Source organism: Oncorhynchus keta, unplaced genomic scaffold (genome assembly GCF_023373465.1).
Source record: "Oncorhynchus keta strain PuntledgeMale-10-30-2019 unplaced genomic scaffold, Oket_V2 Un_scaffold_8424_pilon_pilon, whole genome shotgun sequence".
Lineage (NCBI taxonomy): Eukaryota > Metazoa > Chordata > Actinopteri > Salmoniformes > Salmonidae > Oncorhynchus > Oncorhynchus keta.
The window spans coordinates 117,221-134,408 of record NW_026291005.1 but is presented as its reverse complement, the minus strand read 5'-3'; the positions used below and the strand labels follow the sequence as shown (position 1 = coordinate 134,408).

Sequence of the window (17,188 nt, the reverse complement as noted above, 5' to 3'; positions counted from 1 at the left end):
CTAGACCAGTTAACCCACTGTTCCTAGACCAGTTAACCCACTGTTCCTAGACCAGTTAACCCACTGTTCCTAGACCAGTTAACCCACTGTTCCTAGACCAGTTAACCCACTGTTCCTAGACCAGTTAACCCACTGTTCCTAGACCAGTTAACCCACTGTTCCTAGACCAGTTAACCCACTGTTCCTAGACCAGTTAACCCACTGTTCCTAGACCAGTTAACCCACTGTTCCTAGACCAGTTAACCCACTGTTCCTAGACCAGTTAACCCACTGTTCCTAGACCAGTTAACCCACTGTTCCTAGACCAGTTAACCCACTGTTCCTAGACCAGTTAACCCACTGTTCCTAGACCAGTTAACCCACTGTTCCTAGACCAGTTAACCCACTGTTCCTAGACCAGTTAACCCACTGTTCCTAGACCAGTTAACCCACTGTTCCTAGACCAGTTAACCCACTGTTCCTAGACCAGTTAACCCACTGTTCCTAGACCAGTTAACCCACTGTTCCTAGACCAGTTAACCCACTGTTCCTAGACCAGTTAACCCACTGTTCCTAGACCAGTTAACCCACTGTTCCTAGACCAGTTAACCCACTGTTCCTAGACCAGTTAACCCACTGTTCCTAGACCAGTTAACCCACTGTTCCTAGACCAGTTAACCCACTGTTCCTAGACCAGTTAACCCACTGTTCCTAGACCAGTTAACCCACTGTTCCTAGACCAGTTAACCCACTGTTCCTAGACCAGTTAACCCACTGTTCCTAGACCAGTTAACCCACTGTTCCTAGACCAGTTAACCCACTGTTCCTAGACCAGTTAACCCACTGTTCCTAGACCAGTTAACCCACTGTTCCTAGACCAGTTAACCCACTGTTCCTAGACCAGTTAACCCACTGTTCCTAGACCAGTTAACCCACTGTTCCTAGACCAGTTAACCCACTGTTCCTAGACCAGTTAACCCACTGTTCCTAGACCAGTTAACCCACTGTTCCTAGACCAGTTAACCCACTGTTCCTAGACCAGTTAACCCACTGTTCCTAGACAGTCATTGAAAATAGGAATGTGTTCTTAACTGACTTGCCTGGTTAAATAAAGGTTAAAAAATAAAAAATAAAATAAAAAAGTAAAAGGATAAAGACGGCATTGGTGGTGCTAAGTAATAATAGGATAAAGAGGGCATTTATGCTAAGTAAAAGACGGCATTGGTGGTGCTAAGTAATAGGATAAAGACGGCATTGGTGCTAAGTAATAGGATAAAGACGGCATTGGTGGTGCTAAGTAATAATAGGATAAAGAGGGCATTTATGCTAAGTAAAAGACGGCATTGGTGGTGCTAAGTAATAGGATAAAGACGGCATTGGTGCTAAGTAATAGGATAAAGACGGCATTGGTGGTGCTAAGTAATAATAGGATAAAGACGGCACTTCTAATTTGCAAGATACATTTTCATTTTGTTTTCGGCACAAATGAAAACGTGTCACTGACTTGCCCGTGGATTGACGTTTCAGGTCTCAATGGAAGAGTTCGGCGTTCGACTAACCACGACCGACAAGCACACGCCTGCTAGTTACACGCCTGCTAGTTACACGCCTGCTAGTTACACGCCTGCTAGTTACACGCCTGCTAGTTAGCGGTAATATCCACCATCGTAGTGCAGATGAAGCCGGAGCTAGAATGCGAAGCTAACTGAAGCTGTCATCAATCTACACTAGAGCCTGGGGGGGGGGGTTAGATTTGGGGTCCACGGTGAGTTATGGCAGTCTACACTAGAGCCTGGGGGGTTGTTTAGATTTGGGGTCCACGGTGAGTTATGTCAGTCTACACTAGAGCCTGGGGGGGGGTTTAGATTTGGGGTCCACGGTGAGTTATGTCAGTCTACACTAGAGCCTGGGGGGGTTAGATTTGGGGTCCACGGTGAGTTATGGCAGTCTACACTAGAGCCTGGGGGGTTGTTTAGATTTGGGGTCCACGGTGAGTTATGGCAGTCTAAACTAGAGCCTGGGGGGTTAGATTTGGGGTCCACGGTGAGTTATGTCAGTCTACACTAGAGCCTGGTGGGGATTTAGATTTGGGGTCCACGGTGAGTTATGTCAGTCTACACTAGAGCCTGGTGGGGATTTAGATTTGGGGTCCACGGTGAGTTATGTCAGTCTACACTAGAGCCTGGTGGGGATTTAGATTTGGGGTCCACGGTGAGTTATGGCAGTCTACACTAGAGCCTGGTGGGGATTTAGATTTGGGGTCCACGGTGAGTTATGTCAGGTACTTACCGGTCAACTGGCGGGTTACGTGGAACTGGCATAAAGCCTGTGTAAAGAGAGAAAGCGGATTTACTCCGACTGGCGAATCATGTTCTTTCATGTCCCTGTGGAACAACTGTGTTTACAGACACACAAGTTGCCAATTTCAACATGTGTTGTCCTAATACTGCTACATCGGTAGTCAATAAGAAATCAATACTTACTTACAACCTCCTACTACTCTGACTCGTAACATCCAAAGTGGAAAATATCACATGGAAAATTGGCACATTAAATCTAACCTCTTGCCACTACAGTAAACTGATAGTTGTGACAGTAATAAGTCAGCTGGGCTAAACATCGGTCATCTGGATCCTACTCCAACTCGGTTCCATTTGTTGCAGATATGGATTTCAAAATGAGCTTTACTGGTAAAAACTCAAGCATGTTTCATGGGTACATCGTTCAGATACCAGTAAAAGGACAAGACAGACCAACACAAACGCCGGCGCTGCACAGCGGGTGGCCGCACTGTCACCTCCGACCACAATGGCCGGCATTTTATGTTCATTTCCAGACGCGTCTTCCATGTTTGATCAAAATGGTTCGTCGACACCCAGCAGGAGATCTACTGCACACGGCCGACGTTCCTGTTGGTCCAGCTCGTTCTTATAACTGACATTGACCGGGTACCAATACAATTACTAGTTGTGTGACCAAATGACCCAGTTCCTTAAATAATTATCAAATAAAATGTTTTTTTTTTTTTAAATATACACACTGCTTTTGACCAGAGCCATTTGGACCCCTGGTCTAAAGTAGTGCACTAGATAGGGAATAGGGGGCCATCTGGGATACATGTCCATGCTGGACCAATACATATGGCAGTAATAGTAACCTGGTCTCTGTGGGAACTCGGCTGGATAGTCAATCCTTGGGCGTTTCCTGTTGTGAATGTCATATTCCTCGGACCGACGCCTACATGAATTAGGTAAACAATTGAGACAAGCACCACGATACAGCACAGCATCCTAGTTGCCCTAAGTCACAATAGAACTGTGTAAAACGTCTAGTATCATCTGAAAAGCATATGTATACATCTATACACCAAAACATTTACATGAACTAGTCAAAAAAAACACACAAAAAAAAAACATCTATTGACAGATTGAGAAACAAATAGATTTTAGCCATATTATCACCATTCTGTCTCTTCTGAGCTCATCCACCTCCATAAAGGGGGAAACTTAATTCAGGATGCATTTCACAGTATTCCCAAATATAAAAATAAAAAAAACACTAAACATGTAGAGACAGTTATAATGAGCAGACTGCATCAATCAACCATTATATTCTGATTGAATCAACCATTATATTCTGACTGAATCAACCATTATATTCTGATTGATATCATACTGAATCAACCATTATATCTGACTGAATCAACCATTATATTCTGATTGAATCAACCATTATATCTGACTGAATCAACCATTATATCTGACTGAATCAACCATTATATCTGACTGAATCAACCATTATATTCTGATTGAATCAACCATTATATTCTGATTGAATCAACCATTATATTCTGACTGAATCAACCATTATATCTGACTGAATCAACCATTATATTCTGAATGATATCTGACTGAATCAACCATTATATCTGACTGAATCAACCATTATATTCTGAATGATATCTGACTGAATCAACCATTATATCTGACTGAATCAACCATTATATCTGACTGAATCAACCATTATATTCTGAATGATATCTGACTGAATCAACCATTATATCTGACTGAATCAACCATTATATTCTGAATGATATCTGACTGAATCAACCATTATATCTGACTGAATCAACCATTATATCTGACTGAATCAACCATTATATCTGACTGAATCAACCATTATATCTGACTGAATCAACCATTATATCTGACTGAATCAACCATTATATTCTGAATGATATCTGACTGGTTGTGGACAGTTCCATTAAAACAGTGAATTGACCAGTAAGTTGTTTTTGTTCAGATCGGTCCTATGATAGTTCAACTCATTCTGTAGCTAAGACAGGATGTGTACAGTACTGTAACTATTGGAAGTACACCCTAGTTACCTGTTTGGGGATAGTTTGGGGTATCACTTGTCTCCAATAAGGAGCTAGAGTTCTATTCTAACAGCTTCTGACTAGCCATCAATAACCACGTTAGCACTAAGTGAATGATCATTACTCCACAAAACAACTTTCCATGTTCAATTTTTTTTTTTAAATCAACCAGATGCTAAAATGTTGTTTTGTTTGTTTTTACAGCTGGGATAATGACTGTCTACAGGAAAATGAAGAAAGAGCCGGTTAAAATTGTAACATACCGCTTTCTTGTAGTTTTGTGACCTGTTACCGTTGACACATTAAGATATCAAAAGTTCATATAGACAGTCCATCTTACGGTTTAGGGTCTACAGCCACAAAGACATTACAAGGATGGGGCCGGGCTGGGGAGGGCAAAGGGGGTGATTGATAAGGGTGATTGATGCAGTCCATTGCAATCGAAAAGACCAGGGGATGAACTTCACGTCGGCCATTTTGTTAAACCAAAAAGGTGACGCCCCCCTTTGGCTTTTAGAACATCCCCTCCTTGTGGTGTTATTCTCAGTCCATTGAGGCTTTAAAAAGGAAAGGAGTGGGGTTGTATCATTCTGCCAGTGGGTCTCCTCCTACCTTATTCTCAGTCCTTTAGGTTAGGGTATGGAAACACTCCTGTCCTTTAGGAAACACTCCTAACCTAGTCCTTTAGGTCAGGGTATGGAAACACTCCTGTCCTTTAGGTTAGGGTATGGAAACACTCCTGTCCTTTAGGAAACACTCCTAACCTAGTCCTTTAGGTTAGGGTATGGAAACACTCCTGTCCTTTAGGAAACACTCCTAACCTAGTCCTTTAGGTCAGGGTATGGAAACACTCCTGTCCTTTAGGAAACACTCCTAACCTAGTCCTTTAGGTTAGGGTATGGAAACACTCCTGTCCTTTAGGAAACACTCCTGTCCTTCAGGAAACACTCCTAACCTAGTCCTTTAGGTTAGGGTATGGAAACACTCCTGTCCTTCAGGAAACACTCCTAACCTAGTCCTTTAGGTTAGGGTATGGAAACACTCCTGTCCTTCAGGAAACACTCCTAACCTAGTCCTTTAGGTTAGGGTATGGAAACACTCCTGTCCTTCAGGAAACACTCCTAACCTAGTCCTTTAGGTTTCTCTAACCACCTACCACCAGGTGCCATTCATTCCAGATGAAGAAACTTTAACAAGAAAACAGCTGGCAGGCTCTCTCAGCACCACAACCATCTTCAGTCCTGTTTGGTTGTGGGGGGCAGTGACCGACCATTAACCAAAATGTTTTTGCGGGTATATGATCTCTTGAAGGGGATGTCGAAGGGATTTGGATCGCTGGTGTAAATGAAGCATTGCAACAGGAGGTAGAGAGAACCACACAGCAGAGCCAAGCCCCCTCTCTCTCTCTCTCTCTCTCTCTCTAGGTTGTCGTCAGGTCTCCCAAAAGGCCTACCGCTTTCCAACGCTTTTTAAAAAAAAACTCCCTTTCCAGGCAGCTTTGTAGATAGACACCCACCCCTGCCCATCTGAAGCTACAGGCACACACAGCAGTAGTGTAGATTTCACCACAGGTATACATTATGTATATTCAATAAATGGCCCATGTGGAGGGAGAGGAAAGTCCCCTGGAAGCATTTAAGAGAGCATCATCATTCTCCCCACTCAAATCCACGTGTCATCTTCTGCTCCTTTTTCTAAGTCCCATATATGACTAGGTTTTAACTCGCCAGGATACTCCTGAAAGAAAAGGCTTCGGGAACAAATTTTAAAAAACAAACTTATCTCGACAAATTCATTCAAACCTGAAGACAAAATGTATTAAAACGCAACTACAACTTAAGTGGTTTTCAGTATCATGATGGTATAAATTAAAAAATTGCATTCTTTATATTGAGAGATCAAACTAATTAACCACCATCACCTGTAGAGAGAGACAAGCCACACTCAGCCTACTAGCAACGGCCCGGCCCATAGATACTGGGGTTAGCAGCGGCCCGGCCCATAGATACTGGGGTTAGCAGCGGCCCGGCCCATAGATACTGGGGTTAGCAACGGCCCGGCCCATAGATACTGGGGTTAGCAACGGCCCGGCCCATAGATACTGGGGTTAGCAACGGCCCGGCCCATAGATACTGGGGTTAAGCGGCCCGGCCCATAGATACTGGGGTTAGCACTGGCCCGGCCCATAGATACTGGGGTTAGCAACGGCCCGGCCCATAGATACTGGGGTTAAGACTGGCCCGGCCCATAGATACTGGGGTTAAGACTGGCCCGGCCCATAGATACTGGGGTTAAGACTGGCCCGGCCCATAGATACTGGGGTTAAGACTGGCCCGGCCCATAGATACTGGGGTTAAGACTGGCCCGGCCCATAGATACTGGGGTTAAGACTGGCCCGGCCCATAGATACTGGGGTTAAGACTGGCCCGGCCCATAGATACTGGGGTTAAGACTGGCCCGGCCCATAGATACTGGGGTTAAGACTGGCCCGGCCCATAGATACTGGGGTTAAGACTGGCCCGGCCCATAGATACTGGGGTTAAGACTGGCCCGGCCCATAGATACTGGGGTTAAGACTGGCCCGGCCCATAGATACTGGGGTTAAGACTGGCCCGGCCCATAGATACTGGGGTTAAGACTGGCCCGGCCCATAGATACTGGGGTTAAGACTGGCCCGGCCCATAGATACTGGGGTTAGCAGCGGCCCGGCCCATAGATACTGGGGTTAGCAGCGGCCCGGCCCATAGATACTGTGGAGCTGTGGTACGGGGTCCTTAGCAACAGCCCAGAGGATGTCAGCAGGTTTCCCTCTTCGCTGGGATGTGATGAGAGCATTCTGGAAGGGGCGGTTAGACCATCGGATCAGAACACTGCTCCGGGCATCATGTCACGCCGACACCAGAGCTCACTAGCAGTCCAAAGAATATTTCTAACCTTCCCAGGTCGCCTCGGGCGGGTTCTCTGTGCGGCGGGCGTCCTCGAGAACGCGGCTCCGAAGGCATCCTCCGCTTGTGTCGCATTTTATGAATAACTTGATACAAGTCAATGCTCTCGTCCTGGGGGAACAGCATGCACAGCTGCATCCCACACCCTGGTTCGATCTCCTGGTGGTCCCGAGGAGGGGGGGAGACACAGATCAATAGATAAACATTTTAAATAACACTCAATTAGAATTAGTGTGAAAATACATCAATATAAAATACAGAGCATTGTGAAAGTATTCATGACCCCATTCTCTTTTTCCACATTGTTATATTATAACCTTATTCAAAAACAGTTGCTAATATATGCATATTATTAGTAGATTTGGATAGAAAACACTCTGAAGTTTCTGAAACTGAATGATGTCTGTGAGTATAACATAACTCATATGGCAGGCGAAAACCTGAGAAGAAATCCAAACAGGAAGTGAGAAATCCGAGGTTGATCGATTTTCAACCGTGGCCCTATTGGATTCACAGTGGGATATGGATGAAGTTGCACTTCCTAGGGCTTCCACTAGATGTCAACCGTCTTAACTTGAATGAGGCTTCTGTGTTGTGGGCCTGAATAAGAGCTGAATGACCTGCGTTTCATTGCATCTCTAGACAAAGGAATTCTCTGGTTGGAACTTTATTGAAGAGTTATGATAACAACACCCTAAAGATTTATTCTAAACTTAGTTTGAAATGTTTCTTCGACCTGTAATATAACTTTTTGAAGTTTTTGTCCTAGGTTATGCGGGACCTGCACGAGCGTTTGGGTTTGTATACCTTAGCCCTAACAAAAGTAGCTAATTGGACATAAATAACAGACATTATCGAACAAATCAAGCATTTATTGTGGACCTGGGATTCCTGGGAGTGCATTCCGATGAAGATCAAAGGTAAGGGATGTTTTTGGAACTAGTGAACGTAACGCGCCAATGTAAACACAAATTTTTTATATAAATATGAACTTTATCAAACAAAACATACATGTATTGTGTAACATGAAGTCCTATGAGTTTCATCTGATGAAGATCATCAAAGGTTAGTGATGAATTTTCTCTATTTTGTGACTCCTCTCTTTGGCTGGAAAAATGGCTGTCTTTTTCTGTGGCTTGGTGGTGACCTAACAATCGTTTGTGGTGCATTCGCTGTAAAACCTATTTGAAATCAGATACTGTGGTGGGATTAATAACAAGATTACCTTTAAAACGGTTATAAGATACATGTATGTTTGAGGAATGTTAATTATGAGATTTCTGTTGTTTTGAATTTGGCGCCCTGCACTTTCACTGGCTGTTGTCATATCCATCCTGTTAATGGGATTTCAGCAAGTAAATTAAAAAGTAATTTCAGAAGTAAAGGGTCTGAATACTTTTTTTAAAACCCCTTTTTCTCCCCAATTTTGTGGTGTCCAATTGTTTAGTAGCTACCATCTTGTCTCATCGCTACAACTCCCGTACGGGCTCGGGAGAGACGAAGGTTGAAAGTCATGCGTCCTCCGATACACAACCCAACCAAGCCGCACTGCTTCTTAACACAGCGCGCATCCAACCCGGAAGCCAGCCGCACCAATGCGTCGGAGGAAACACTGTGCACGAGGCAACCTTGGTTTGCGCGCACTGCGCCCGGATCGCCACAGGAGTCGGTTTGCGCGCACTGCGCCACCCGGGAGGCCCTAGGGTCTGAATACTTATGTAAATGTGATAATTCTGTTCTTTTGCTAATATTTCTCAGAACCTGTTATTGATTTGTCATTATGGGGTATTGTTTGTAGATTGATGAGGAGGGAAAACTATTTAATCTGTTTTTAGGATCGGGCTATAACGTTTTTTTTTTTTTAAGTGGAAAAAGTCAAGGGTTTTGAATACTTAGTGAATACTCTGTACAGGCAGCAGATGCTTTTATACAAAGCAACAAAATGTATGATTGACCCCAGCAGGAATCATACCCACTATCCTAGAGTGACAACCTCTAGAAAGTGATCGACGCAGAACCAAAAGACCAAGGACAACATGAGATAGATAGATGAAGAATGTCTACCTGTCCATCTCGGCCGATCTTTACAGGCTTGTGTTCGTTCCACGGGTTGGAAAGGTGAGCCGTTTTAGTGAACGGCAACTCCCGTCTGAAAACATTTTAGATTTAAACCGGATCACGGAATGCACAAGTCTTAACAACAGATCTGAGATCACAAAAATAAAATTAAAATAAAAAAAATAATATTCATATTTCTGCCTGCTACCACAATGTCAGGAAAGACATGACAAGTTCCAAATGACACGCCAAACTCCATGTAGTGCACTGCTTTAGACCTACATCTTATGGGCCCGGGTCAAAAGGAGTGCACTCTATAAAGTGCCATTTAGAACGCATCTCATGTCTTTGAGGAGAAGCCAGAAGTGTTTACCTGCAGATCCAGTGGATTTTGAACACCCCACCCAGCATCTTGGCGTTCATCCCAGCAGGCAGGACCCAGTGGATGGGAGACCCTCCATGATGGGACTCCGAGGACAGCCTGGCAAAACCTACAGGATGACAGACCATATTCAGTACACTACGCACTCTATATCTATCTCTCTCTATCTATATCTATATCTATATACGGAATAGGATTCCATTTAAGACCGTTTACCTTGGAACTTTCCACTCTCCCTGACGGAGAAGACCAGGATGACGCTGCGGGCAGAACGGAAGGCGGCGTTCAGCTTCTTCTCGTTCACAGGCAGAGTTGACCACACCCCCTGGCAATAACAACCAACATAAAACAGGCAGAGTTGACCACACCCCCTGGCAATAACAACCAACATAAAACAGGCAGAGTTGACCACACCCCCTGGCAATAACAACCAACATAAAACAGGCAGAGTTGACCACACCCCTGGCAATAACAACCAACATAACAGGCAGAGTTGACCACACCCCTGGCAATAACAACCAACATAACAGGCAGAGTTGACCACACCCCTGGCAATAACAACCAACATAAAACAGGCAGAGTTGACCACACCCCTGGCAATAACAACCAACATAAAACAGGCAGAGTTGACCACACCCCTGGCAATAACAACCAACATAAAACAGGCAGAGTTGACCACACCCCTGGCAATAACAACCAACATAAAACAGGCAGAGTTGACCACACCAAATGGCAATAACAACCAACATAAAACAGGCAGAGTTGACCACACCCCCTGGCAATAACAACCAACATAAAACAGCACACTTGTTTGTTTGTGTTCAGCATCAGTCAATATTACCGTACAGATTTCTTTGTTAAAGTACATATAAACAGACAATTAGATTGATGGCAGTCATTTGTGTTTTTGTACATTCTATATCAAATATTTTTATTTTTATAAAAGCAGTTACCACAACACGCCGGCCAGTTACCACAACACGCCGGCCAGGCTCTGAGGGGTGGCCAGTCCTCTACTGGCTGTACTGGGTAGACCAGAGGAACCAGGCTCTGAGGGGTGGCCAGTCCTCTACTGGCTGTACTGGGTAGACCAGAGGAACCAGGCTCTGAGGGGTGGCCAGTCCTCTACTGGCTGTACTGGGTAGACCAGAGGAACCAGGCTCTGAGGGGTGGCCAGTCCTCTACTGGCTGTACTGGGTAGACCAGAGGAACCAGGCTCTGAGGGGTGGCCAGTCCTCTACTGGCTGTACTGGGTAGACCAGAGGAACCAGGCTCTGAGGGGTGGCCAGTCCTCTACTGGCTGTACTGGGTAGACCAGAGGAACCAGGCTCTGAGGGTGGCCAGTCCTCTACTGGCTGTACTGGGTAGACCAGAGGAACCAGGCTCTGAGGGGTGGCCAGTCCTCTACTGGCTGTACTGGGTAGACCAGAGGAACCAGGCTCTGAGGGGTGGCCAGTCCTCTACTGGCTGTACTGGGTAGACCAGAGGAACCAGGCTCTGAGGGGTGGCCAGTCCTCTACTGGCTGTACTGGGTAGACCAGAGGAACCAGGCTCTGAGGGGTGGCCAGTCCTCTACTGGCTGTACTGGGTAGACCAGAGGAACCAGGCTCTGAGGGGTGGCCAGTCCTCTACTGGCTGTACTGGGTAGACCAGAGGAACCAGGCTCTGAGGGGTGGCCAGTCCTCTACTGGCTGTACTGGGTAGACCAGAGGAACCAGGCTCTGAGGGTGGCCAGTCCTCTACTGGCTGTACTGGGTAGACCAGAGGAACCAGGCTCTGAGGGGTGGCCAGTCCTCTACTGGCTGTACTGGGTAGACCAGAGGAACCAAGCTCTGAGGGGTGGCCAGTCCTCTACTGGCTGTACTGGGTAGACCAGAGGAACCAGGCTCTGAGGGGTGGCCAGTACTCTACTGGCTGTACTGGGTAGACCAGAGGAACCAGGCTCTGAGGGGTGGCCAGTCCTCTACTGGCTGTACTGGGTAGACCAGAGGAACCAGGCTCTGAGGGGTGGCCAGTCCTCTACTGGCTGTACTGGGTAGACCAGAGGAACCAGGCTCTGAGGGGTGGCCAGTCCTCTACTGGCTGTACTGGGTAGAGATTGAGAAACTAAGCTAAGATAGAGAAGTGCACCTTAGCCTTGGCCAGGGAGACGTTCTCATGGTTGTTGCTCTTGATCAGGAAAAAGCGTGCATCTCGTAGGATGTACTTCAGCTTGCTGGTCTGATCCTTGCGGACGGCTCGAACAGAGGAGGATAGCTTCTCATGCTTCTTCTCAGAACCTGGATGACAAAAAAAACACACAAAAAAAAAATCACATCATAAAATCCAAATTAATGACAGCAGCAATGCCAAGCGTCGGCTGGAGTAAAGCTCGTCGCCATTGGACTCTGGACTAGTGGAAACACGTTTTCTGGTGTGATGAATGAAGCTTCACCTTCTGGCAGTCCGGCGGACAAATCTGGGTTTGGCAGATGCCAGGAGAACGCTACCTGCCCGAATGCATAGTGTCAACTGTAAAGTTTGGCGGAGGAGGAATAATGGTCTGGGGCTGTTTTTCATGGTTCGGGCCCCTTAGTTCAAGTGAAGGGAAATCTTAACACTACAGCATACAATGACGTTCTAGATGATTCTGTGCTCCCAACTTTTGACAACAGTTTGGGGAAGGCCCTTTCCTGTTTCAGCATGACAATGACCCTTGTGCACAAAGCAAGGTCCATACAGAAATGGTTTGTCGAGATCTGTGTGGAAGAACTTGACTTGCCTGCACAGAGCCCTGACCTCAACCTCATCAAACACCTTTCAGATGAATTGGAACGCAGACTGTGAGCCAGGCCTAATCACCCAACATCAGTGTCCGATCTCAATAATGCTCTTGTGGCTGAATGGAAGCAAGTTTGTTTGGCACCTTACTGGTAAAATAATCTCCAGGGCTCTCTAAATGGGATGGATTGGTGCCTCAGACAGTCCAAGGCTCTCTAAATGGGATGGATTGGTGCCTCTGAGACAGTCCAAGGCTCTCTAAATGGGATGGATTGGTGCCTCTGAGACAGTCCAAGGCTCTCTAAATGGGATGGATTGGTGCCTCTAGGACAGTCCAAGGCTCTCTAAATGAGATGGATTGGTGCCTCTAGAAAGTCCAAGGCTCTCTAAATGGGATGGATTGGTGCCTCTAGGAAAGTCCAAGGCTCTCTAAATGGGATGGATTGGTGCCTCTAGGAAAGTCCAAGGCTCTCTAAATGGGATGGATTGGTGCCTCTAAGACAGTCCAAGGCTCTCTAAATGGGATGGATTGGTGCCTCTAGGACAGTCCAAGGCTCTCTAAATGGGATGGATTGGTGCCTCTAGGAAAGTCCAAGGCTCTCTAAATGGGATGGATTGGTGCCTCTAAGACAGTCCAAGGCTCTCTAAATGGGATGGATTGGTGCCTCTAGGACAGTCCAAGGCTCTCTAAATGGGATGGATTGGTGCCTCTAGGACAGTCCAAGGCTCTCTAAATGGGATGGATTGGTGCCTCTAGGACAGTCCAAGGCTCTCTAAATGGGATGGATTGGTGCCTCCAAGACAGTCCAAGGCTCTCTAAATGGGATGAATTGGTGCCTCTAGGACAGTCCAAGGCTCTCTAAATGGGATGGATTGGTGCCTCTAGGACAGTCCAAGGCTCTCTAAATGGGATGGATTGGTGCCTCTAGGACAGTCCAAGGCTCTCTAAATGGGATGGATTGGTGCCTCCAAGACAGTCCAAGGCTCTCTAAATGGGATGGATTGGTGCCTGTAAGACAGTCCAAGGCTCTCTAAATGGGATGGATTGGTGCCTCTAGGACAGTCCAAGGCTCTCTAAATGGGATGGATTGGTGCCTCTGAGACAGTCCAAGGCTCTCTAAATGGGATGGATTGGTGCCTCTAGGACAGTCCAAGGCTCTCTAAATGGGATGGATTGGTGCCTCTGAGACAGTCCAAGGCTCTCTAAATGGGATGGATTGGTGCCTCTAGGACAGTCCAAGGCTCTCTAAATGGGATGGATTGGTGCCTCTAAGACAGTCCAAGGCTCTCTAAATGGGATGGATTGGTGCCTCTAGGACAGTCCAAGGCTCTCTAAATGGGATGGATTGGTGCCTCTAGGACAGTCCAAGGCTCTCTAAATGGGATGGATTGGTGCCTCTAGGACAGTCCAAGGCTCTCTAAATGGGATGGATTGGTGCCTCTGAGACAGTCCAAGGCTCTCTAAATGGGATGGATTGGTGCCTCTAAGACAGTCCAAGGCTCTCTAAATGGGATGGATTGGTGCCTCTCTAGGACAGTCCAAGGCTCTCTAAATGGGATGGATTGGTGCCTCAGACAGTCCAAGGCTCTCTAAATGGGATGGATTGGTGCCTCTAGGACAGTCCAAGGCTCTCTAAATGGGATGGATTGGTGCCTCTAGGACAGTCCAAGGCTCTCTAAATGGGATGGATTGGTGCCTCTAGGACAGTCCAAGGCTCTCTAAATGGGATGGATTGGTGCCTCTAGGACAGTCCAAGGCTCTCTAAATGGGATGGATTGGTGCCTCTAAGACAGTCCAAGGCTCTCTAAATGGGATGGATTGGTGCCTCTAGGACAGTCCAAGGCTCTCTAAATGGGATGGATTGGTGCCTCAGACAGTCCAAGGCTCTCTAAATGGGATGGATTGGTGCCTCTAGGACAGTCCAAGGCTCTCTAAATGGGATGGATTGGTGCCTCTAGACAGTCCAAGGCTCTCTAAATGGGATGGATTGGTGCCTCTAAGACAGTCCAAGGCTCTCTAAATGGGATGGATTGGTGCCTCTAGGACAGTCCAAGGCTCTCTAAATGGGATGGATTGGTGCCTCTAAGACAGTCCAAGGCTCTCTAAATGGGATGGATTGGTGCCTCTAGGACAGTCCAAGGCTCTCCAAATGGGATGGATTGGTGCCTCTAAGACAGTCCAAGGCTCTCTAAATGGGATGAATTGGTGCCTCTAGGACAGTCCAAGGCTCTCTAAATGGGATGGATTGGTGCCTTTAGGACAGTCCAAGGCTCTCTAAATGGGATGGATTGGTGCCTCTAGGACAGTCCAAGGCTCTCTAAATGGGATGGATTGGTGCCTCCAAGACAGTCCAAGGCTCTCTAAATGGGATGGATTGGTGCCTCTAGGACAGTCCAAGGCTCTCTAAATGGGATGGATTGGTGCCTCTAAGACAGTCCAAGGCTCTCTAAATGGGATGGATTGGTGCCTCAGACAGTCCAAGGCTCTCTAAATGGGATGGATTGGTGCCTCTAAGACAGTCCAAGGCTCTCTAAATGGGATGGATTGGTGCCTCTAAGACAGTCCAAGGCTCTCTAAATGGGATGGATTGGTGCCTCTAGGACAGTCCAAGGCTCTCTAAATGGGATGGATTGGTGCCTCTAAGACAGTCCAAGGCTCTCTAAATGGGATGGATTGGTGCCTCTAGGACAGTCCAAGGCTCTCTAAATGGGATGAATTGGTGCCTCTAGGACAGTCCAAGGCTCTCTAAATGGGATGGATTGGTGCCTCTAGGACAGTCCAAGGCTCTCTAAATGGGATGGATTGGTGCCTCTAAGACAGTCCAAGGCTCTCTAAATGGGATGGATTGGTGCCTCTAAGACAGTCCAAGGCTCTCTAAATGGGATGGATTGGTGCCTCAGACAGTCCAAGGCTCTCTAAATGGGATGGATTGGTGCCTCAGACAGTCCAAGGCTCTCTAAATGGGATGGATTGGTGCCTCTAGGACAGTCCAAGGCTCTCTAAATGGGATGGATTGGTGCCTCTAGGACAGTCCAAGGCTCTCTAAATGGGATGGATTGGTGCCTCTAGGACAGTCCAAGGCTCTCTAAATGGGATGGATTGGTGCCTCAGACAGTCCAAGGCTCTCTAAATGGGATGGATTGGTGCCTCTAGGACAGTCCAAGGCTCTCTAAATGGGATGGATTGGTGCCTCTGAGACAGTCCAAGGCTCTCTAAATGGGATGGATTGGTGCCTCTAGGACAGTCCAAGGCTCTCTAAAATGGGTTGGATTGGTGCCTCCAAGACAGTCCAAGGCTCTCTAAATGGGATGGATTGGTGCCTCTAGGACAGTCCAAGGCTCTCTAAATGGGATGGATTGGTGCCTCTAGGACAGTCCAAGGCTCTCTAAATGGGATGGATTGGTGCCTCTAGGACAGTCCAAGGCTCTCTAAATGGGATGGATTGGTGCCTCTAGGACAGTCCAAGGCTCTCTAAATGGGATGGATTGGTGCCTCTAGGACAGTCCAAGGCTCTCTAAATGGGATGGATTGGTGCCTCAGACAGTCCAAGGCTCTCTAAATGGGATGGATTGGTGCCTCTAGGACAGTCCAAGGCTCTCTAAATGGGATGGATTGGTGCCTCTAGGACAGTCCAAGGCTCTCTAAATGGGATGGATTGGTGCCTCCAGGACAGTCCAAGGCTCTCTAAATGGGATGGATTGGTGCCTCTAGGACAGTCCAAGGCTCTCTAAATGGGATGGATTGGTGCCTCTAGGACAGTCCAAGGCTCTCTAAATGGGATGGATTGGTGCCTCTAGGACAGTCCAAGGCTCTCTAAATGAGATGGATTGGTGCCTCTAAGACAGTCCAAGGCTCTCTAAATGGGATGGATTGGTGCCTCTAGGACAGTCCAAGGCTCTCTAAATGGGATGGATTGGTGCCTCTAGGACAGTCCAAGGCTCTCTAAATGGGATGGATTGGTGCCTCTAGGACAGTCCAAGGCTCTCTAAATGGGATGGATTGGTGCCTCTAGGACAGTCCAAGGCTCTCTAAATGGGATGGATTGGTGCCTCCAAGACAGTCCAAGGCTCTCTAAATGGGATGGATTGGTGCCTCTGAGACAGTCCAAGGCTCTCTAAATGGGATGGATTGGTGCCTCAGACAGTCCAAGGCTCTCTAAATGGGATGGATTGGTGCCTCTGAGACAGTCCAAGGCTCTCTAAATGGGATGGATTGGTGCCTCAGACAGTCCAAGGCTCTCTAAATGGGATGGATTGGTGCCTCAGACAGTCCAAGGCTCTCTAAATGGGATGGATTGGTGCCTCTAGGACAGTCCAGGGCTCTCTAAATGGGATGGATTGGTGCCTCTAGGACAGTCCAAGGCTCTCTAAATGGGATGGATTGGTGCCTCCAGGACAGTCCAGGGCTCTCTAAATGGGATGGATTGGTGCCTCCAGGACAGTCCAAAGCTCTCTAAATGGGATGGATTGGTGCCTCTAAGACAGTCCAAGGCTCTCTAAATGGGATGGATTGGTGCCTCTAAGACAGTCCAAGGCTCTCTAAATGGGATGGATTGGTGCCTCTAAGACAGTCCAAGGCTCTCTAAATGGGATGGATTGGTGCCTCTAGGACAGTCCAAGGCTCTCTAAATGGGATGGATTGGTGCCTCCAGGACAGTCCAAGGCTCTCTAAATGGGATGGATTGG

At 47.0% G+C, this 17,188-nt stretch overlaps 1 protein-coding gene and 1 long non-coding RNA gene across 16 annotated transcripts in view; one reads left to right on the top strand and one right to left on the bottom strand.

Moving 5' to 3' along the window:
* The window catches only part of ythdc1 (YTH N6-methyladenosine RNA binding protein C1), an 89,403-nt gene that overhangs the window by 51,475 nt on the left and 20,740 nt on the right, over positions 1-17,188 (bottom strand). For all 13 annotated transcript variants that reach the window (XM_052517550.1, XM_052517547.1, XM_052517553.1 and 10 more), the window contains exons 5-11: positions 11,873-12,021; positions 9,959-10,067; positions 9,734-9,851; positions 9,367-9,451; positions 7,292-7,461; positions 3,137-3,216; positions 2,269-2,305 (exon numbers count right to left, since the gene is read on the bottom strand). In XM_052517550.1, coding sequence (XP_052373510.1) covers positions 2,269-2,305; positions 3,137-3,216; positions 7,292-7,461; positions 9,367-9,451; positions 9,734-9,851; positions 9,959-10,067; positions 11,873-12,021 — 748 coding nt within the window. The remainder of the gene's footprint in view (positions 1-2,268; positions 2,306-3,136; positions 3,217-7,291; positions 7,462-9,366; positions 9,452-9,733; positions 9,852-9,958; positions 10,068-11,872; positions 12,022-17,188) is intronic.
* Positions 4,944-5,611, top strand: LOC127929584 (uncharacterized). 3 transcript variants are annotated; one of them, XR_008135280.1, is made up of 4 exons: positions 4,944-5,076; positions 5,108-5,190; positions 5,325-5,438; positions 5,496-5,611. It is a non-coding gene; the product is annotated as an uncharacterized LOC127929584 (long non-coding RNA). The 3 variants fall into 3 exon arrangements; XR_008135282.1 differs by having other exon boundaries at positions 5,248-5,438; XR_008135281.1 differs by having other exon boundaries at positions 5,108-5,247.